Source organism: Lactuca sativa, chromosome 9 (assembly GCF_002870075.4).
Source record: "Lactuca sativa cultivar Salinas chromosome 9, Lsat_Salinas_v11, whole genome shotgun sequence".
NCBI lineage: Eukaryota > Viridiplantae > Streptophyta > Magnoliopsida > Asterales > Asteraceae > Lactuca > Lactuca sativa.
In genome coordinates, this window is record NC_056631.2 from 48,502,804 (window position 1) to 48,526,513 (window position 23,710).

At 37.1% G+C, this 23,710-nt stretch overlaps 2 protein-coding genes across 2 annotated transcripts; one reads left to right on the forward strand and one right to left on the reverse strand.

Moving 5' to 3' along the window:
* Positions 1-865: 865 nt before the first annotated feature.
* On the forward strand, positions 866-2,654 carry LOC111919558 (protein ASPARTIC PROTEASE IN GUARD CELL 2). The gene has a single exon (XM_023915135.3). The coding sequence runs from the start codon at positions 879-881 to the stop codon at positions 2,385-2,387; it is 1,509 nt and encodes a 502-aa protein (XP_023770903.1). The 5' UTR covers positions 866-878; the 3' UTR covers positions 2,388-2,654.
* Positions 2,655-8,695: 6,041 nt separating this feature from the next.
* On the reverse strand, positions 8,696-14,661 carry LOC111919499 (gamma-tubulin complex component 4). The gene is made up of 16 exons (XM_023915048.3): positions 14,442-14,661; positions 13,792-14,083; positions 13,580-13,716; positions 13,406-13,504; positions 13,200-13,320; positions 12,871-13,119; positions 12,671-12,751; positions 12,495-12,578; positions 10,607-10,693; positions 10,438-10,493; positions 10,200-10,373; positions 9,892-10,117; positions 9,723-9,811; positions 9,442-9,619; positions 9,248-9,370; positions 8,696-9,169 (listed from the first exon to the last, which is right to left on the reverse strand). The coding sequence occupies exons 1-16, from the start codon at positions 14,603-14,605 to the stop codon at positions 9,089-9,091; spliced, it is 2,241 nt and encodes a 746-aa protein (XP_023770816.1). The 5' UTR covers positions 14,606-14,661; the 3' UTR covers positions 8,696-9,088.
* Positions 14,662-23,710: the final 9,049 nt, after the last annotated feature.

Consider the following 23,710-nt stretch of genomic DNA (forward strand, 5'->3'; position numbering starts at 1 on the left):
CGTCATCTTTATTTCATGAGTTTAGGTCTAGATTGAACATTCGAGTCACACCTTCCTATAGATGTTAGTGTATACACATGACATATTGTTAAACCAATGGTAGGCCCATTTTAAATTGTCCATTCATTCCCTTGGATTCTTGTATTTATACGAGATTAATGAGTGTATATCATTAATGGAAAAAATACATTCTAATATATAGCTTATTGCATGCATAATACGTTTTATTAATAATATAAAACCAATATATATTTCAACCAATTCAAACTCGCATCCAAATAACTCGAGATGACTTGGTGTATATACAATATAGTAAACTCGAATCATTTTTCGTTGAACAATAAAACTTCTAGTTAAAGACTAGCCACAGGCTGGACAAAAACTACAACACGGTTCAATAATTAGGAGAGCATAAACAAACTAATTAACGAGTTCGACATAGCACCATTCTCACAAATAGGACAGTGAATCGATAATGCAAATCAATAGATGGACTCAACTAATATTTAATATGTTTGCAAACAAATTTTATAAAGTCACCATATGTATATACATTTTTTAAATCTTCTAAAATATCATAAAATACACCAGCAGTACTTTTCAAAAGAAGTTTTTCATATCTGATTTTGAAAATTCGGCATTCACGATTGGATCTTATACATGTTTAACTACACTTATTTAAATTAATTAATTTATATTAAAATATAGAGTTTTGATGATTTTAAAATTAAAAAAATACATGTATTCGGGACTTATTAGATTATAATTTAAATAATTATTCATCTACTACTATGAGACTATCACTATTCTTGGTTTAAAAAAACTCTTTATATACACCATGAAATAGCGTTTGATCAGCTAACGAACCCAAACCAATCATGATGACAGCCGCCATACTAACTACGATGGTGGAGGTGGCGATTCTGATATGCTTACTCCAACTCGCCACAGCCACTGCCACAGCCACAGCCACCACCGCCGCAGCATCATCGTTGTCCTACCCATCTCATCAAATCCTTGCCGTCCAAGAAATCATAGATACCACAAAATCAGCTGCCCAAGTACCCCAAACACAACTACTTGACCATGAAACAATAGAGTCCGGAGAGTCTCACGGCGGGAAGAGATGGAAGCTGAACCTTGTCCACCGTGACAAGCTGTCGGAGAATGATGATGGTCACCGGCGGCGGACAGAAGCTCGGTTGAAGAGGGACGTGAAAAGGGTGGCAATTTTGAATAGTCGAATTGGTGGTAACCACACCAAAGGTGGTGTTGAAGGAGGGCGGTTCGAGGTGGAAGATTTTGGGTCGGAGGTGATTTCCGGCATGCGACAAGGGAGCGGTGAGTATTTTGTGAGAATAGGTGTTGGAAGTCCACCGCGAAGTCAATACATGGTGGTTGACTCTGGTAGCGATGTTGTGTGGGTCCAATGCTTGCCATGCAAGCAATGCTACCAACAATCAGACCCGCTTTTTGACCCGGCCAGCTCAGCTTCTTTTGTGGCTGTCTCTTGCGCATCCCCTGTATGTCAACATGCAGAAACCGCCGTTGGTTGCCATGGTCACGGTGGTGGTCGGTGGTGTAAATATGAGGTTTCTTATGGCGATGGATCTTACACAAAGGGAACTTTAGCCCTTGAAACACTAAGCTTTGGAAATACTTTCATCCGTAATGTTGCCATTGGATGCGGTCATAGAAACCAAGGGTTATTTGTTGGTGCAGCCGGACTACTTGGAATCGGTGGTGGCTCTATGTCACTAGTGAGTCAACTCGGTGGCGAAGCCGGTGGTGCATTTAGTTACTGTCTTGTTAGCCGAGGGGCTGGTTCCCTCGGTTCGCTAGAATTCGGGAGAGAATCTCTCCCGACAGACAGTGCTGTTTGGGTCCCACTGCTACGTAACCCGAGATTCCCTAGTTTTTATTATGTGGGACTCTCAGGTCTCGGAGTGGGAGGGGTTCAAGTTACAATACCTGAACCCATTTTCAAACTGAGCGACATGGGCCACGGAGGAGTTGTGATGGACACTGGAACAGCTGTCACACGACTTCCGACTGTGGCCTATGCAGCTTTCCGTGACACTTTTATAGTTCAAACTACAAACCTACCTCGTGCACCACCGGTTTCCATATTTGACACATGCTATGACCTAAATGGGTTTGTAACTGTTCGAGTCCCGACTGTGTCATTCTACTTTTCCGGAGGACCGGTTTTGACACTTCCGGCGAGTAACTTTCTAATTCCGGTGGACGATATGGGAACATTTTGTTTCGCCTTTGCTCCAACATCATCGGGTCTTTCTATTATTGGAAATATTCAACAAGAAGGTATACAAATTTCTTTCGATTCTACAAATGGACTCATGGGATTTGGCCCCAATGTTTGCTAATCACTTAAAAACAATATTCTCCATCAGACGCGCATGTTATATATTTTGCTACAACCATGTAAACAAATTAGTACCTAGTTCATATATATCGTGATAGTTTTGTTTTCCTACTATGAATCATTATCATCTTTGGTGATTTCAATGATTAGTGTAAGAGTGTATGTAATGTATAAAAGCCCAGTTTTCGTGTATGATGGATTATGTAACGTAATCTGTTTGTGTCTATATTTCTTAGATGTAATTCTATATAAGTCTTTATATACTGTATTCTACGAGTATTATAATCAAAAGAACCCGAAAACAATAGTTGTGATTTTCTAAATTTATTCAAGAAGATTCATCCTGCAACTTCCTCAACTATCCCGGTTTCTGAGCAATACAGGCGGATATCAACAGTATTGTAAATAATGTCGCAAAGCCTAAATTCTTGTAGTGGTTTATTTATTTATTATAAAGTTGGCAATTCGTGTAATGGTATGTTCATGATGGTAGTTAGTTTATTTATAATCACATAAAAATAATATAATTTTATCAAATATAAATATATAAATCCGTATCCATTAAATTAGACTAATACAGAAATGGAACTATGGTTTGACGAAATTTACAGTTTTAGTCCATTTTGTAAATTTATTGCGTTATGGTCACATCTTCTTCCCATTTTCGTCCCTTGCACCGAAAGCCTATAAATATAAATAACAACTATCATGAAATCATTTTCCATCAAAACGTAAAATATTTTAACAACCATAAAATATAGACGCCCAGCGTAGGGGTTGTATCCCTCCCACAACTCTATACCACATCATTTACTTCCACCAATCGATCTCAATTGATCCTTGCAACCTAAATGAGACATACAAACATCAACATGTAGTGTAGCTATATATAAAAATCAAAAAATATGAATACTAGATCAATTCCCTTGAAGAACCACATCTTAGATTTTTTACAAAATTGAAATCTCACTTTAGCCCTATACAACAAATCTAACCGCCTATCAATATCTCTCATACTCTACAACATATGAACAATCTCATAAATAACTGATGAATATATATATATATATATATATATATATATATATATATATATATATATATATATATATATATATATATATATATATATATATATATATATATATATATATTAGAGTATTTCTACAAGAGGCTACTAACAAGATGAACAAGAAAGAGAAATAAAGGTTATCTTAAGATAACAACTAAACAATTAAATCATGGCCGACTCTCTCTTCAGCTTAGGTACTTACTGAATTTACATTTTAAACCCTTGCACTTTCATTTGTTACTCCAGTAATCTTCATCTTTAACTTCAAGTGAGCCCCAAGCGCAATGATTGTCCATCTATCATTAGCAATCCACTGTATTTGCAAATTACAACTCCAACATCTAATCTTTTCATTTTATCTAATTTATACCCTACATTTACAAACAAACCAAGTTAGAACTTCTAATTTCCACATTCTCAAGTTTGTGATTGATCGAGATTCATTTCTACATCTCAACATATATATAATTAACAATGCCTAAATTGTCTTTTAACTTGTCATCGTCATTTATATAGACAACGGTCCAACCATCGCATATTTGTAGGTTAACCTAATTTAATTATCCAATATATGTAATCTTCTGACTACCAAATAATTTGTAACAACCCGAAACATCAAGAGTAGAGTTGAAGGGCTAAAAGAGTAAATTGGGAAAGAACGACTCGGCGAGTCCATGTGCGGACTCGGCGAGTAAAGTCGCGACTTGGTCGCCTGTTAAGTGGCCGACTCGGCGAGTCAGTGTAATGGACTCGGCGAGTAGACACTGAGTGGAGAAAACCCTAATTCTCGGGGTTGAGCCCTATATAAAGAACATAACATCCATTCCCCCAGCCTCCTTACTCATCCTCAAGTCCAGAAACCCTAACCCTCGTGTGTGAGTGGATCAAGTGCATTTGGAAGCTTGGAGAAGCAATTGTTGAGGAAATCTTGAAGGGTAAGAGGCTTGGAGCAAGGGGCTTTGCTTGGATTCGAGTTTCATTGCAGTTGGGGCATTCCTTTGAGGTAATATCTCGTTTTTGAGCTGCTATTTCTTAGATGCATCATTTTGGGGGTGTTAGAGATCATATCCTTGGATGTATTGGAGTTTAGAGGTTAGATCTGAGGTTGCTACCTCAGATCTGGAATGGAGAAGGGTTGGAATGCATGAAAGTCCCTGTTTGTGAGTGGTTGATGGAGCTATTTTGTCCCAAACCCAAACCCTAGAGTGAAAATGCATAGATCTCTTTGGATTCACGTAAAGTTTGCCACTTTACGTGATGGATGAGTTGTAGGAGGCTAGATCTATGTTTTGGATCAATTGCATGGCCTGGAATGCTTCTGTATGGGTTCAGACCGGTGGTACTCGGCGAGTCACATGGGTGGACTCGACGAGTTGCTTGAAGATAAGCTGGAACTCGACGAGTTGGAAGAACAACTCGGCGAGTTGGATGAAGATGGCCTGGAACTCGGCGAGTTGTATGAACAACTCGGCGAGTAGGTTGAAGATAGCCTTAGACCGGCGAGTCTGTTGTTGGACTCGGCGAGTCTTGTCGAAGAGCTCCAATATTTTCTGGTTGAGTCGAGAATCGGCGAGTCAATGGATGACTTGGTGAGTTGTGTGCGAGTGGACTCAGAGTTATGGGACTCGGCGAGTCTCGGGGTGACTCAGCGAGTTGAGTCGCGGACTGGGGAAGTTCTGAGCATGGGGACTCGACGAGTCGACGGGTTGACTCGGCGAGCAGGGTCAACCAGGAGGGTTGACTTTGACTGAGGACTTTGACTTTGACCAAGAGTTGACCGTTGACTTTTAGGGCTTGGACAGCGATGTGGCCTTTGGGCCAAGAGAGGGGTAAAATAGTCTTTTACCCTTAAGAGGGTGCCATGAGAGGGTTGATTCTAGTCTCGAGAGTTATATTCATGAGAGTATATGCCTTACGTGTTAGGCGGTGGCGAGTTCGAGATTCAAGTGTGGGGATATCTGCTTTCTGCTTGCCAGGTGAGTCTTCTCACTATACTTTACCTTGAGCAGGTAACCAGAGTTATGTGACAGAGTATTTGTATGCTATGTATGTGATGTGTTGTACTGCATTATTTCTATGTGATTTATGCTGTGCATGTTTTCAGAGTTGGAACCGGAGGGTTCATAGAGTTAGAACCGGAAGGTTCACAGAGTTAGAACTAGAGGGTTCACAGAGCAGGGTCCACGGACCCACAGAGTTATAACCTCGAGTGGCTAATATGTGTTGTGTGTGGTATTTTGGGGAACTCTCTAAGCTTCGTGCTTACAGTGTTTTGTTTTATGTATGTGTTTCAGGTTTCTTTCAGGATCACGGGACGGCACCGGCTTGATTGTACACACCAGAGAAAGAGTCATGTTTTGAGGATCCTGGTTTACTATGCAAGTGAAAATGGAGTTATGTTTTGTAATTCGATTATGAATGAGATTTTAAACAAGTGTTTCTAAGAATTAAACGATTATTTTTAAATGAAAAATTGTTTGAAATTTTCGGTGTTACATAATTAACACATAATAGGATATACCCAAATAAAAATGCAAAGTTCAATTACTTTGAACCTATAGTCTCGTGAACTACAAACAGATTCATGGGTGCTCCATATCCTATAGAAATCTCTACAAAGTTTGAATTTCCATGTTGTCATCCTAAACGACACTGGAGGGTGAGGAATTGGAATCATAAGACTCAAGGGAGTTGCTTGACATTGAGTATGGAAAAGGCGTGACAAACTTGGCATACATCGCCCCCTCATGGTGGCAAGCCAAGTTGGTTGAGGTCAAATAGCATTCTAATGAGAGAGAGAGAGAGAGAGAGAGGAATTTTTTTATACAAGATATACAACCACATAATGCAATGACCTGTTTATTCTCCAAGTCATGCACAATGTAACTCACCCCACCAAAATGGCATGTCATGCATGAAGTGGCGAGTATAAAATAGAAAACCATATGATTCATTAATTTTTTTTATATATATTTTTCTGTACAAATTCAAACAAATATATAGGTAAAGTAGGTCCTAAATTTTTTTAAAATAGGTCCCTAAAAATTTTCTATATTAATTTTAGATAAATTAAAAAAATTAGATGGGTTCTAGGACCCACCTTCCTTATACCTAGCATCGTCACTACATGCATGTTATATGATAAAAATGATGTGGACACCAAAAAGTTGAGGTGGCATTGTGGCAAACTTCGCACAACTCCCTTAAGCCTAAGTGAGTGTGAACCACTAGGAAGAAAATCATCCCAGAAATAGGAATTGCTTGTTTTTGTCGAAAGAGGTATGTGCCAATGTCAGCCGTAGAGCTTCTGCTTTCTGTTGCAACCATGAAGATGGAGATTTAATTTGGCTCACACACCTCAATTCTTACTTCAGTGTTACTCGAACATTGGATAATGAGGAAAAACAAGTCATCATGGATGGTGATATGAAGTGATTGTTGTGTCGGTTCACCTACAAGTGAATCATGGAATCGTCTCTTTAACAAATCTTATAGAGCATATGTTAAGATCTATACAAATAATGATCAAGAATCTATGCACGTACCAATATTCTTGTAGGTCAATCATTATACAAATTCGGTTACGTAAAGTTACATTCTAACTTTGATTGAATCAATGTTTCTACCAAAATGTTTAAACATCTCCAATTTTCAGAAGTATGTTTAAGAAAAAAAATAAGCATAGGATATCAACTCGTGGGGTTCAACCGGTGGTTGTTCGTACTTTGATCCGATTATTTTACACTTTAGAGGCGATTTCCGATGGCGGGGTATGAGGCCATGTCCTGTGGAGTCGACGACTATATCAAAGGAAGGATTGGGATGAAGGAATCTGGATGAATGTAAATTAGGGATGAAGTGACAATGACGACGTATAGATATGTTCTTATTTCATTTTTTGATTTTTTCTTTCAGTTTCTTTCAATTTTAAGTTTTAACTACATTATAACCCACATAAAATGTAGGGGAATACTAGGTGAAGCAACACTAGCATTGGCGCTTGACGATTAAGGTAAGTCGTTGTTTCCAACTTCAACGTTCTGTCTTCTCATCAATTCTTGAACAATAGGTGAGTGCCCAACACACATTTCAAATTCTTCAATGGTTAATGCCTCCCTGTTCCAAGTTCCTTAAAACTTTCACACATTCCAGTACCACAATCCAAATTCATCCATATTGCATCAAGATCATTGGGAATGACATTTGAGAAAATGTTGGACTTAATAATCTCCTCGACAACCCTCTAAAACTTGTCTGGATATTCCCGCAGTGACGTAGCCACATTAGTACAAAGGTGGGCCTTGGCCCACCCAGAAATTTTTTGAAGTTATATATATATATATATATATATATATATATATATATATATATATATATATATATATATATATATATATTAACTACAAAAGACTACGGCGTGAATGCCCGTCCATTAAAACTTTCAAATTATATACAAATAGAATACCTTTTGCTGCATATATTGTTACGTTTTTTTATCATTTGAAGTATTTTACTACCGTTCATATTTTGTAAATTATTTGGCCTACCCTAAAATAAAATCTTGGTTACCCTATTGTATTCCTGGTTAATGAATTCTCAGATAAGTTGATCTAACTCACATACATACAACCAATAACCAAAACCCTAAAGAGCTTCCTGTCACCTTAGCCATTCTATCCTTCTCTATATGTGATTTTTTTAGACATCTAAATTGTTATTTAAGCTTGCAATTTGTTGATTTTATTGTTGTTATTTGTAGAGTGAGATTTAGAAAAAGAAGCGAAGATGAGTCGAGAAAGAGGTGTCGGAGCAAAAGTGGGAAAGAAGAAGTCAACAAATTTTGTGATTGATTGTAGGAAGCCTATTGCGGATAAGATCATGGAGATACCTCATTCGAGAAGCAAAAGAAAAGAGAAAGTGGGGAAGAATGATACTTGCTATTGGGCAACTACGTGGCACTTTTATTTAATGAAAAGTCACTTAACCTCAACAAAGTCCACATCATGCCCCCACACAACCAAAAAAACATGAGGAACATTGTAGAACAAATCGCAAAAGTTTATAAGGCTAGATTGACATTTTCCTAATAAAAATATACGATTCAAGTTTGTAAAAAGCTCAAAACTATTTTTGAAAAACTATAAAATTTAGACAAAAAAATAAGCCTAACATGTTTATTTTAGTGTTAAAATAGTCGTAATCGGCTGGAGAAGATTTGGTATTGTATTATTTTTTGTATCAATTTGTTGTAAAATAAAAGCTTTATGGGTTGAAGATGGTCTTATATCAATCATGATTTACATAAATCATAAATTAATTACGATTAACAATAAAATAAACTATTATCATGTCATGTTAGACTTTTAGTTGAAGAAAGAGGATAGAAGGCCTCCCACAATGCCAAGTCCATGCTAGTTAGATTCCACTATCAACTCTTTTGTGTTGGAGTAAATTACAATGTTGTTCCTCTGAATTACTTTATAGGTTTAGCTTGTGAAAATATTGTCAATTATATTTTAGACCATTGTGAAAAAAACATCTGTTCAAACTTCAAAGCTTTATGATAGCAAAAAAGGAGTGGACCCGATGGGCTTTCTGCCATGAAAACGGGTCGTGATGAGTAGTAAGCTTTAGAGTTGTAAGCGTAGGAAGGCTGGGATTGCTGGTTGTGGTCGGGTCACATTCATAACATTAACACCTTGCGTAGTTGCCTGTTCTCATTAAATACAACAAACTAATATTACAACTCTTACTTTGAGATGCAAAAAGAAGAAACTAATTAGCTTTACCTCATAGTAGGAATTAAAGTTGAAACGCAAAAGGAAACGCCTAAGAAAAGGAGCTCGTTGGCTTCCTGCAAGCCTACTGCTACGCAATATCGTGTATAACGAATTTGATTTCATTTTAAATTCCTGTATTTAATTTTCATCATCAAAATAAACGAAAATATGTTACTATTACTGTTATATTGGGTTTATATTACCTCTGATATACGTTCCAGTTCATTGATGTTTTTTGCATCATCAGTTTCAGTTTGATTTTGAGTTTGTTGGTTTTCAATCTTCCAGCAAAACTGCAAACACACCTTCATGATTCCATCCAATATTCTTGATACTGATCCAATATCCAAGAACGATTGTGATATCAAAGCCGACAAGTATCTACATATTCGCATTCATTCACCCATATTTTTCTTTTGTCAATAAATAAAAAAACTAAAACTGACCATATTTATTTATTCATAAAAATGAAATGGTCACTCACTGTTGATGGAAGGCAACCAAATCATTGAAATCACGAGACTCCTTTATATGAGCTACCAATATATCCCACTGAGATTCTATCACATCCACCTAATTATAAATACATACATACCAATCACACATAGTAATAAATACAAATGATAATATTTGTAATTAAAATTCACATTCACCTGTATATAAAATTGAAGATTTCGTATCAAGAACACCATTTGCTCTCTAACCCACCACATTGGTCTAACACGGTGTCGTTTGTGTTGAGATGTTTTTCCCTTTACACGTTCACTATGACTTTTCTCAAAATCCAAGTGACCTTGTTGCATTACAGATGCCCATGATTTCTCCAATTCCATTTGTGTTCTTTTTAACCGCAGTAAATACTGAAACATCCTTTGGTACCTGAAACATTAAATTAGTATAACTTTTAACTTAATTCAATCATATTCATATATGTGAAATTTCGTGAATCAAGGATGAATACCTTGTGAGAACCTCTTGTGTGAAGAACAACTGTAAGGGCCAATCAAGTGAATATTCAAGGGAAATACCATCCCAACCATCCAAGGTTGTCTCCGATGATAAGGGACTGGGATCAACTTCACCAAAAACTTTTGGTGCTTTTTGCACATCTGCTTGAGAAGACCTAACGTTCACCCTAAAACCAAGAATAGTAAATACATGTAAATGTAATTGTAAATGTAAATGTAATGTGGATTTACCGCAAAGCGAGTCTTGAAAAATATTTATCATCGTCACTGATTCTCTTTGCTCTCGCCTGCATATATATCACACATGTGAGAAATTATAAATAAAAAGATTTATTGTAGAAAAATATAACTAAATTCTATAAACAAAAAGATTTATTGTAGAAAAATATAACTAAATTACCTGCCGAAAGGGCACCATAAGGTCAGCCTCAGCACTTGACTGCCGAGGTGGTAGGCGCATCAATTCACGACTCCCTTCAAGAAAACTCTGACATACATACAATTCATGTTTTTCATTGGGGTGATATATATATATATATATACACACACAACCCTTAATATGTATTTTTGGTCAAAGACTGAATTTTAAGAGATATAAAGCTTTAATGCAATATTTACAATCACTTTATGCATTAAAAAAATAATTTAACATACAAATTTTGGTGATTATTTCATTTCAGAAAAGACCACCACAGGCATATGCTGCTTATGAAATGATTGTTTAGTTTTGTGTTGTGTTCTACATGGTTGTTAATGGGTTGTGTTCTTTCTTTTGAATTTAGGTTTTATTGAGCAGATAGTTGATGGAGAAGCTCAAGAAGGAGGCAGGCCAACTTTGTGTATAAGTTGTGATTGTTTATATTTCTTTTCTAGCTTTGGTGCACAAGTTATACAATTTTTTTTAGGTAATGATATTTTCCCCTTTTTATTTAGGCTATATTCTAGAACAGCAAAGTACTTTTCATTTTTGTATACCTAATTATAGCTTTGTACTTCAAATTATAATGCTTGAATAAGAAAAATGAAATAAATGTAAATAAATACAAAAATATTCAAATAATTGCATTTTCCCTTTTTATTTAGTGTTATTTTGTATAATTGCATTTTTTTTTTCTCGTTACTTGCCTAATTCATGCAATTCAAACTCCAAGAGCTGACTAGGATTCACTCGGTCTTAGTAGTATAAAGAGATGAGCATAAGCCTAATGTTTCTAACATAAGTTTTTTTTTTAATCAAGTGTTGTGGACACATGTAGCTGTAGGCCCTATAGTTTTATTGGGCTTTATGTATATTTATGTATAGACGTTTTTTTTCTAATTTATATAGTATATTTTCAGTTAGCTTTTTTAATGAAATTTCTAATTATATCACACCAAGTTACTTAAAAACTAATTAAAATATATTTTAAAAAGGTGGCCTATCGACCTTAAAACTTATATGTCGTCGAGTTGGGTTATGCCAAATTTGTTTTACAGATTTGATAATTTTTAATCGTATATATATACTTAATACTTTTAATATATTACATATTATTATTATTATTACAAAACAATATTACTAAAGTAAAAGTCAATAATTTTGTGAAAATTCATTATTTACTTTTTAAGTTAGTAAGATTTTGATGACTCTCGGCTCATCTATCCAACATAAATACTAGAGTTAAGTACATACAAAATGATCATATCCTACTCTTCTTTATCGTCCATCACTTTTATTTCAGTATTCAAAGACCCTTAAACTCTAAAATAAAGATATAAATAACAAATTATTTATCACATCATTAAATTAAGATATTAAGTAGATATTTATCTTCCATATTCGATTTTCTCGTATGACCAACTTTATGTGGTATTATCCAGAAGGATACCATGTACCAATACAAATATATTGGTGAAACTTGACTAACAATTCAACGGGAGTGAATTCTATACATAAAATGTGGTTTATAAACAAATGTTACACGATTAATAATGTACAATTAATATGTGTTTATGTACATTTGTAAAGAATCGTAAATTTTCATTTTTAATTCTTACTGATTATGTTTCTGCTAGCATTACACTATTGATAATTGTTTAGATGTAGTAACTATTTGTGTAAAAAAGTAACTGCCTCTAGAAATTAATTTCTGACAGAACAATTTTCACCCATCACTTGGTGCGGGTATATATATATATATATATATATATATATATATATATATATATATATATATATATATATATATATATATATATATATATATATATATATATATATATATATATATGAATTAGTTACCCATTACCTGGACAAAATCACCTTTTGCTAGAAGAAAATAATCTTTGATGGCTTTTAAATGCCCATTGAGATCAGCACGAACAACCACAAGCTGAAAGTTTTGATGAAAAATAGTAAAATGTTATATACTTATCGACCGAAGTGGTCATGTAAAGACAAATAAAAAACATGTCATATGTCCACCTGCCAAAGATGACTTGCTGCAATAGCTCTGATTGAACCAATGGCCCCTTCAAATGATCTTTTGTGAAATTCAGATGACTCCTGTCAAAAAAGAATGTACGTCTTTAGCTGAAAAAACATATATATATATATATATATATATATATATATATATATATATATATATATATATATATATATTTATAAGGATGAATAAATACCTGTAGATTTTTAAGCATTGAATTAATCTTATCAGCCTCTGATTGTGGCAGTAGTTCATCTCCTACTGTTGTATTGAAAGAGTGTTCATTCTTTAAAGATTCTTTAAATGTTTGTGGACCTGTTGTTTGATGAGACAACACATCCACACACTGGAATGAAGAACTTGGATTTCTAAGAACCCTAATTGCTTTTCCAGAAAAAAGAATGGATTCTGCTACACACACCGATATATATTCTGGTAACATCTCCTGGAGGAAAATTTTGATAATTAACACGTTTTCTGAGTGTAAAATTCATTTTTAAATATAAACTACAAAGTATGGTATACCAAGGAGATATTGAATCCCATGTACCAATCACTTATAGATCCATCACCAACAGATTTGTTTGCAACATTCTGTAGTTTGTCAGTATGAGACGTTTCATGCTCACGATTTTTTGGTTGTTGCCTAAAAACATTAAAACCAACATCCTCTTTTATAAATCCGCCTACTGTATTACATTGTTCCACAGCTATTTGAAAAAGCTAATTACCTGCTGATGAAAAATTCTCCATATTGATCATGAAGAATCCCATATACCATCCAATATGTAAGTTGATTGTACATGACTTGGTGTCCATGCCAAAGAAGCCTATGTTTACAACAAAAATAAAAAAGTTGATTGTACATTATCTGGAAAAAAAAAAAGTTTTTTTAGATATTATACCTTTGAACACATGTTTGAAGCTCTGGGACCCCACAATGACATCGTTTATGTAGAAGGTTAAGAAGTTTCCCTCCATAGATACCATCCCGATCGATCTCTAGAATCAGCTCATAAAGAGGCGGAAAGAAAAAAAGAAACTACAATAACCATCCATTAATGAGAGGTCAAACTTCAAAGAACATAAACTAAAAGCAAAAGGAAATTATAGTAACCTTATTGAGGCCTTGAGTAATTGTAGCCAAGATGGGTAAAGAATCAGACAATAATTTTTGTTCAATATGCAAAACAGAAGATCTGTAAATGGAAAGAATTTCGGATATTCCATTTGCAATGGCCCTCCTATAAACACTCTGATTGTCACTACTTTCTTTTGATAACTCAAAAGTGCGTGATAAAGGAGACACGTTCCCAGACCTTATCCAGCTTAAATTTCGGGATTTTGTGGCAAATCGATCGAGTTCACGGTAGTAAAACCCCAATGTGATTATCTTCTCAATGATATCCCTGCATCTCATTAGCAACCACTCATTACAACAATAAGAACAATATAGTAATTATGGATTTCATACAACACACAAGCAAACACATTGTTCCATTGAATACAGAAGGATACAATCCAACTTTAGGTTGGTGTAAATCTCTTCTTTTTTCCTTCCATGCGGGAATTGTTCGTAACATTACACCAGGATGTAAGGGAGAAGAAAATAACTACACATTTTACACTCTTCTCACCCAAAGGATTAAGATCAATCATCCAAATTACCTTCATCTCATAGTTCTAATTCTTAAAAATTTATCAATGTAAGGTAGAATAACCTAGTGATTGAAAATAAAAGGGAGAGCATCAGGGTATAAGAAATACCTCTCCCCAGGTTCAATAAAGGAGATGTCAGGAGCAAGCTTGAACGTACATTGATCGGAAATGGAGTCATCCGGTGACAAACCAACATATTCTTGGCGTTCTCTCTCGTCAATAATTAGGTCTCCAGTGTAGCCTAACAGGGCCAGGAGGAGTTCGTGTAGCATCTCGAACCATCAATTTCTCTTCTCGGATTGAGATACTAAATTTGCTTAGAACATCGGAAAATTGAAGATGATCTGTAACATTGTGATTTTTAACATAAGAAAATTTCATTTATTTCAACACCTTTTACCAGAAATCGCAATGAAAGACTTTATTTAATTAATTTAAAAATGTTGCAAACAACAACGTACGTTACTTCAAAACTCTAAACATTAATCCAAACCGATTAGAATGTAGAAAGGTAAAAATACTTTAAAGTAAATAATCAAAAACATGTCCAAGACTAATATTGATAATAAAAATCTACTACCAATTAGCAACCCCTTTCACTAATCTAAGCTCCTAAGCTACATGTGCCGATCAAATGACACAAAGTAAAAGTAACAATTGTCAGTCACTGCTGAGTGAGTTAATAGATATGCATACAGTCAAAGGAGGACATACATATACATCATAGATCAACATAGCATCACAAATTAATAAAACATCTCAAATCAACAAAGGCATCACATATCAACAAAGGCATCACATACTAACACAAGCATCATATATCAACAAAGACATCACATATCAACAAAGGCATCACATGTCAATAAAGACATCACATGATAGGCATTAGTCTCTCACTACATCTTTCCCGAAAGGAGCTACATAGTTCACTACTCGTGTTCCTGCATTGTCGAATACTCTAAATGACTCATGACTCCACATAAAACATTGACCCCAGACACCCCTTTCGCTACTCCGGCTATGCGAAACATAAGTATTTCATGGTATCATTCAAGATTGGTACCAACGGTGTCGAACAACCATGACACCTCCCAATCCAATGTGATGTTTGTACTAGTCCTCCAATATAGGACCACACCACTCCAATCTACGAACATTGTGGTTACAGTGTATGTATACCATGGGTTGCAAGATCTTCTAGATAAACTAGGCGACTTTCAACACAATGGCTTAAGCTCTTTCCTATAGGTCCTTTCTTCATCCTATTAGGCAACACTAAGTATCCAGATAAGATTTTAGGCAATATATTATTCACTACCCTAACCCACTATGCATCAACTCGTATAATTACATAATGCATCATATTATGCATGCAATTTCATAGAATCAACCAATATTATAATATTCATCAAATTCAGCAACAAGCCAACAAAATATAGTTAACTAGTAACCAAATTCATGCTAGCATATCATAAACATCATAATCATCAAAATATGATTAGAAAAATACAAACACATAAGTCTACATCCACCGTTTAATAAAAACACCAAAAAAATGACTAAGGCATGATTAAAAGTAGAATGTTATAATCATACCAAACACATAACTCTACATCCACCGTTTAAGAGTTCATTAAGCTCTAAATTGAAACACATATGAGATGTCTCTTAGGTGGAATTTTAGACAAGTATTGCATGAAAATAAGGTCATTAATTCAACCCTCATGATGTGGTCTTTGAGCAGAAAAATACAAGACATAACAATCAAGAATTTCAAGACTTTTCAAACTAAATGTTAGATCTTTTTGCCATGAAACAACCACATACTAAACCAAATATCAAGACACTTGGGGACTGGTTTAAGAGCCTTTTGAATGGTTCAAAACAAGGTCTTATATGCAGGAAATAATTACCCATGAAGTCACTAGAATTGTAAGCAAAAGAAACATGAATTATGACTATTAAAAAAAAAAAAAAAAAAAACGTAGGACTTCACAGTTCCAACCAACTCACTAGTGATTGTATCACAACTCTATGAGAATGGAGACTCAAAAATTAACCAATTCACTAGTAAAAGAAACATGAATTATGACACCATAATCGAACTCACAAGTAATCACAAGCATTGAAGGTGGAATGAAGGAGATTAATGGAGCAAAGATACACAACCAAAGCTTCATATTTTTTTACCTAATCTCTACCAATTGAACCATCAACACGTGAGGAAGAAATTTCAAGACTTACCAACTGGAATGATCGATTCCTAGACTCGATTGGAGCTCACAGCCCCTCTCCCGCCGATCGACACACCACAACAAAAAAAACCGATCGTTGCTTGCTTCAAGTCGCACGTTTCTGTGCTCCTGCATTCGAGATCGCTTCTTTCTTTCTCCTCTGATCACGACGCAGCGCCCAAAGACCGAATGATTTCTAAAAAAAAAAAAAAAAGAAAAAAAAACACGTGCATGTTGCAACCAAAAACGGACGAACCCTTTAAATCTAAACACGTCGATTGAATTCATGGCCCATGGGGAGTTTTAATCCGATTTTGCAACTTGATCCCTAAAGTATCGTAATTAAATTTCAAACACCCCTAACCCTAATAACATAGCAATTTAAGTTTCTTTTGATAACCTTTAGCCCCTCAATTTCATTCATATCCTTTTTAATGAATTATATTTGTTTTTTTTCATAAAGCTATTTAATTAAATAATTTATTCTTAATTATTATATAATTCTTTTAGATATTAATAACTATCATTTTTATTTTTATTTATTTCATTATATAACCTCAAAACCGAAATAATTGTAGAAAAATAAATATTCGTCTAACAAAAAAAAAGTTAACATCGCCGAAGGAAGTAACTTCAAGTCGGGACTAACTAAATTTCGAAAATTGAAGTATTGTTTGGAATGTTGTAGCCCGTTAAAGCAAAAACAGGCCCAACCCTATTATTGAAGGTATTTTATTCTAGCCTTTAAGATTTACCATTACTAATTTAGAATGTTTGAAGAATGTGATATTTTTTAATTTTAGGTAGTGTCTAATTTGAAAACGTCAACAATATGCAATTCGCATATGATCTTATATAACAGAAGGTAAATAGACCAAAATTTTAAAACAGCTAATGTAATTAAAATGTTTTACACATTATAATAACACAAATATGCCTATACAATGTTGAGGACTAACAGAAAATGATCACTTGACATATCGTAAAAGAGAAAATTGTATAAATGTTATTTTATTTATTTATTTAATAAGCTATGTGTGCATGTATTTAAATCTTATCTTATTGAAAATAATGTTAAAGATTTAGGTAGGTTGGATGAATATTTGTTAATTATTTAATTAACCATCAAACTTATTATTTTGTGATATAACATGATAATGTTATGATACTTATTAATGGATAAAATAGTTTGAGAAAGTTACTATATGTAAACCGCTTTTGCTATTTAACTTTTACATATAATCGTTATTAATTAACAGTTTAAATATTTGTTATAATAATAAATTTATCTTTGTATGGTTTTAAAAAGTTTAATGTATATTCAGTAAATAATAAGTTTTTTTCTTCATTGATAACTAGTAGAAAAACCCGGGCTTCGCCCCAGGTCGGTTTCTTTTTTGTTTTAAATTTTTTGGTATTGTCTTATAACAGATTTCACAAAGATTATCGAAAATACGTTGCCTACAACCCTGTTACAGTCCGCCACTGATCTCGTGGTAGACTAATGTAAAGACCATTACCATGACAATCTGCGTTTCATAAAATGAATTTTAAATTTCACTTTGGAAAAAGAAATGACTATAATGCAATGACACATTAGCTAAGCAATAAAAAATAACAAAATGGAAGTACGCAAATTCCTTTAAGAATGGTTTTATTCCATTCAAGGACATAAAATAAACAACTTTTCATATTAGTGGAATGGACAATTTGATGGGTTTTAGTCATAAGAACTTTTCTATGTGCGCATGCAAAACCCTAATGCATGGATCTAGGCTTTCTAATTAAACATGCTTTGAATCCAAGACTTCTAATAACTAATTAAGTATAAGAACAATACAAAATCAGATCTAGAAGTTTACCTTTGAATCTCTTATTTTGATCTTGTTATCTTGGAGCTCTAGAGTCACAATCGCCACTCCTCTAATGGCTTACAAACACCAAATAGCAATGAAGATGATTTGAAAGAGAGAGAGAGAGGAGGAAATCGGCCAGGGTTTCTCTATTCTAGATGAGATGCCGATTTTCCTTGGCCATAGGGTCTATTTATACTTGTAGACTCCTTAAGGGTTTCACCTTAAACCCTAGTTGGATAATCTTCTCTTAAAGCAATCCAAATCCTTACCATAGATAAGCCTTGGACGATTTTGAGCTATCCCAAGCTCTAGAATCCGTCCAATCCCTATCCCCAAAGGATTTACAGTCTAAAGTGTAACTATCAAACAATTGACAGTTTATACCCTTTTATTTAATTAATCTCTTTAAGTCACCAAATTAATACTAATTAATTTATGACTTATATTAATCAAATATTATTATTCCTTATATTATTCTCATAATATATTAATAATATTTATTCTCTCATAATAAATCATCCTATCAAGTTGTTATGGTGAAGGCAACCCAAAAGGACCATGCACAATCGGGTCAAATACTTGCCTAATATAGTTGCAGCCTTAGACACTATTCCAACAGTCTCCCTGTAACGACCCGTCTCCGGTATGATAATTCCTTGGTATTTATTTTGAATTTTTGCAAGAGGGACTCGGCGAGTTCATAGCCTGACTCGCCGAGTAGGGTCAGGATTTCGAGCACGTGTTAGCTGGCGACTCGGCGAGTCCATATTCTGGACTCGGCGAGTCTGTCCGTCTGGGAGAAACCCTAAATCCCCGGGTTGCCCACTATTTAAGCCACCTTATAGCCCCCAATCTCGCCTCCTTCACCCTCAAAAGCAGTGAGAAAACCCTAATTCGTTCTTGATTGATTCTAAGTGATTTTTGTGTGCTATTGTGAAGGCTTGAAGAAGGAGAAGAAGAAAGGAACAAGGAGAAGGATTGGAGAGCAGAGATTCAAGGGGAAAGCAAGAGCTCTTAGAGGTATTTCGGATTTCCTTCTCTTTTATGCCTTAAACCCCCCCCTTTCTAGATCTTGTTAATGCCTTCTTAAAGCCTTATGTTGGTATGAAAGCTCTCTTATGCCGAGATAACCTTAGATCTGTGCATTTAGGAGTTGTAGAGCCCAGATCTATTGCCTTTATGGAGCTATTTTGCATATTAACCCTAGATCTACCCCTTTTAAGCATCTTTTAGCCTTTATTCCCTTGTTCATGTGTTTGTACACGTAAAGTTGGAAACTTTACGTGGTAAATCAGCTTATTGGACTCAGATCTATCATTTGTATGTATTGGATTCGAGCAGAATCGAGTGTAGAATAGTTGCATGGCGGTGACTCGGCGAGTCGGAAGAACGACTCGGCGAGTCGAGTCGCGAGTCCCCGATTTCTTCCTTTTGAGCGGTGTCGAGTGGGCCCAGTGAGTAGTGGAGTGGACTCAGCGAGTTTGAGGTTAGACTCAGTAATGGAGGGACTCGGCGAGTTGTTCATACAACTCGGCGAGTCCAAGGCAATCTTCTTAAGCTCAAGAACAACTCGTCGAGTTGTTCATAGGACTCGGCGAGTCGGATGAAGATTGTCTGAATTCTTGGATCGGGAGAGTACTCGTCGAGTCGATGCCATACTCGACGAGTAGCAGCGAGTAGAAGTCGAGGAGTGAGAATAAGGACTCGGCGAGTTGGCGGCCCAACTCGGCGAGTCAGGTCAACTGTGGGTTGACTTTGACCGAGAGTTGACCTTGGCTGAAAGTTGACTTTGACCAAGGGTAAAAGAGTCATTCTACCCAGTGCAGTGTTTAGTATTTGATTGAGTGTGTTTATGGACTTGTAGCCGAGGAGATACCGGAGCAGCAGCAGTTAGCCCTCAGAGCTATTCACTCAGCAGCCAGTTCACGAGGTGAGTTCCCTTTCAGTAGGAACGGGTCTAAGGCCACAATGCCGGCCCGTTTAGCTAGCAGTAATATCCGGATTTTTTTTATCCGATGCAGTAGTTAGCATGTTTGATGCCTTTGTGGCTCAGACAGGATTTGTGTGTTCATGTTAAGTGATACGTTTATGTTATGATCAGTCAGCTTCGGACTTCGGTCCGATGTCAGCTTCGGACTTCGGTTCGATGTAGGGGACAAGGTCCCAGTCAGTCAGCTTCGGATTTCGTTCTGATGTGAGCTTCGGACTCCGGTCCGATGTAGGGGACGAGGTCCCAGTCAGTCAGCTTCGGACTTCGGTCTGATGTGAGCTTCGGACTCCGGTCCGATGTAGGGGACAAGGTCCCAGTCAGTTAGCTTCGGACTTCGGTCCGATGGAGGGGGCAAGGCCCCAGTATGTGCTTGATATATTATTGTATGGTATGTGGTAATTTGGGGGAGCTCACTAAGCTTCGTGCTTACAGTTTCAGTTTTGGGTTTCAGGTACTTCCTGTAACGACCGAAAAATGCAAGCAATTTTAAATTTTTCAAAAACATCTCAATTCCAATAATTCTTTACAAAAAGGTGTTCAATTCAAAATATTTATCGTATTCCCAGAATCATAACACCATAAAATTACAAGGAGCGGTACGATCACGCCTTCGCCTTGCCACGATCTCCTGAAGAACCTGAAAAACATGAAACCACAACTGTAAGCCCGAAAGCTTAGTGAGATACCCTCAAAATACCAACCACAAATACCATACACGCACAACATGCCATAACATATTCGATCATAGAACAACCATGCTCTCCGGGTCTACTGTGTGACTGGTCCGCCGCACCGGCCAACAGTCCACCTGGTCCACCCTCTGAGTCAATCCGCATACATCGAGTCTGCAGGCTGATTGGTCCGCCCGTTCCCGGGCCTTCAATCCACCTGGTCCACTCTCTGAGCCTACAGTATGACTGGTCCGCCCGCACCGGGCCTTCAGTCTGTCTGGACCGCTCGCTGGGCCTACGGGACAACCGGTCCGCCCTGGGTGTCTTGGCCTACTGCACACAGCAGGACCCGCCTCAACCCAACTCCAGTCCAAACATCCATGTGCACATATACATACAATCATCTAACAATTCACAGATAACAATCAGATCGACAGATCACATAACATGCCACTATCCTAACCAGGATACCGACCTAACAGGTCACTAACATAGCATCTCCCTATCTCTCTGGTTACCGATCTCAATTAGGTCCCTAGCATATACCATCCTAACTCACAGGATGCAACAAGATAAAGCAGTAACATAAAAACAACTACCCGGATCTCAATCCGATAAGGGCCGGCCTTGGTGCCTTAGACCCCGTTGATATAGTGAGGATAACTCACCTCGAAGCTGCCGACTGAACAGATAATCTGAGCTACTCCGATCACTGATACGATCTCCACCACTGGTCAACCACCAATGCGCTGAACTCAAAACAACAAACAATAATTACCAAAATGCCCCTGGACACCATTGGTCAACCCTTGGGCAAAGACAAGGTCAAAGTCAACTCCTGACTGACCCTACTCGCCGAGTCAACCCTATGACTCGCCGAGTTCCCATGCTCAGACTTCACTCCATCCGCGACCTAACTCGCCGAGTCACCCCGAGACTCGCCGAGTCCAACAACTCAGAGACCACTCGCACACAACTCACCGAGTCATCCCTTGACTCACCGATTCTCGACTCAACCAGAGAATATCGGAACTCTTCGACAAGACTCGCCGAGTCCAAGAACAGACTCGCCGAGTCCAAGGCTATCATCAACATACTCGCCGAGTTGTTCATACAACTCGCCGAGTTCAAGGCTATCTTCATCCGACTCGCCGAGTTGTTCTTCCAACTCGTCGAGTCCCAGCTCATCTTCAAGCAACTCGTCGAGTTCACCCATGTGACTCGCCGAGTACCACCAATCTGAATCCATTCAGAAGCATTCCAGGCCATGCAAATGATCCAAAACATAGATCCAACCTCCTACAACTCATCCATCACGTAAAGTGGCAATCTTTACGTGAATCCATAGAGATCTAGGCCATATTCACTCATAACTAGGGTTTGGGACTTGCAAGCCTCACTAAACACTCCAACACAGGGACTTTCATGCTCTCTGATTCTCCTCCCTTCCAGATCTGAGGTAGCAACCTCAGATCTACCCTCTAGACATCCATTTACACCCTTAAACATGATCCCACAAACCCCAAAATGAAGAAACAACATACAATCAGACCAAGAACGAGATATTACCTCCAATGGACGCCCCCAACTGCAATGAAGTTGATTCCAAGCAAAGCCCCTTGCCCCAAGCCTTCAATTCCCACAAATTCCTTCAAAGATTACTTCTCCAAGCTTCAATCCACTCAACAATGGATCTCCTCTGCGATTTAGGGTTTCTAGCACTCAAGAGGGAAGTAAAGAGGCTGGGGAAGGAACATAATGTTCCTTATATAGGGCTCAACCCCGAGAATTAGGGTTTTCTCCACCCAGCGCCTACTCGCCGAGTCCAACTCATCGACTCGCCGAGTCGGCTACTTAACACGCGGTCAAGCCGCGACTCTACTCGCTGAGTCCATCCATGGACTCGCCGAGTCACTCTTTCCCAATTAACACTTTTGGCCCTTCAACTCTACTCTCGCTATTTCGGGATGTTACAATTCTCCCCCACTTATATTAGGCTTCGCCCTCGAAGCCTATAGCAGCTCAACTCCAAGGATACTCCCACAATGCTCCACCTGGCCTCAACCAGACCAGGTCCCACAAGGCATACCCAAACGAACTCGAATACACTTTTCCTTCCCTCACGGTGTCCTGACCACCGTCTCCAATAGGGCACCGGATTCACTCTCTAATATCTTCGCTTAACCCCTGAGAATTACCCATACTGAAACACTGCTCCAAATCACAACCATCACTCGACTCATAAAGGCTAGAAAACCATGAACCATCGGATCCCCGATCCGAATCCCACTCTGTCCATTCCGTGACGACGGAAACCCATTCTCTATCTCAGAGCACTCCCACGAGTCCTCCTCGTACAAACACTTACACATGCTGAACTAGCTCCAGTATCCTCAGGTTTGGAAAACCCGACACACTGATGACACCCTCAAACATCCCCCAGGATGAACCACTAATACATAACCAATACCCTGAACAGAATCATACTGAGAGTCCAGGACTCTCCCCCTGCATCCTTTCAAAGCCTCTGGGCTCTACACCTGCGGAATTCCTTCCACAACCTCAGCAGACATCCCAAACCGGATGAGCTCCTACTTCACTGCCGTGAACACGATGCTCAAAACCA

Coding starts and splice junctions, on each gene's coding strand:
- LOC111919558 (XM_023915135.3), top strand. CDS start 879: ATGATGACAGCCGCCATACTAACTACGATGGTGGAGGTGGCGATTCTG.
- LOC111919499 (XM_023915048.3), bottom strand. CDS start 14,605: ATGCTACACGAACTCCTCCTGGCCCTGTTAGGCTACACTGGAGACCTA. Junction 13,120..13,199: donor TGGGATTCAATATCTCCTTG/GTATACCATACT, acceptor ATTTTCCTCCAG/GAGATGTTACCAGAATATAT. Junction 10,694..12,494: donor CAAAAGGTGATTTTGTCCAG/GTAATGGGTAAC, acceptor TATGTATGTCAG/AGTTTTCTTGAAGGGAGTCG.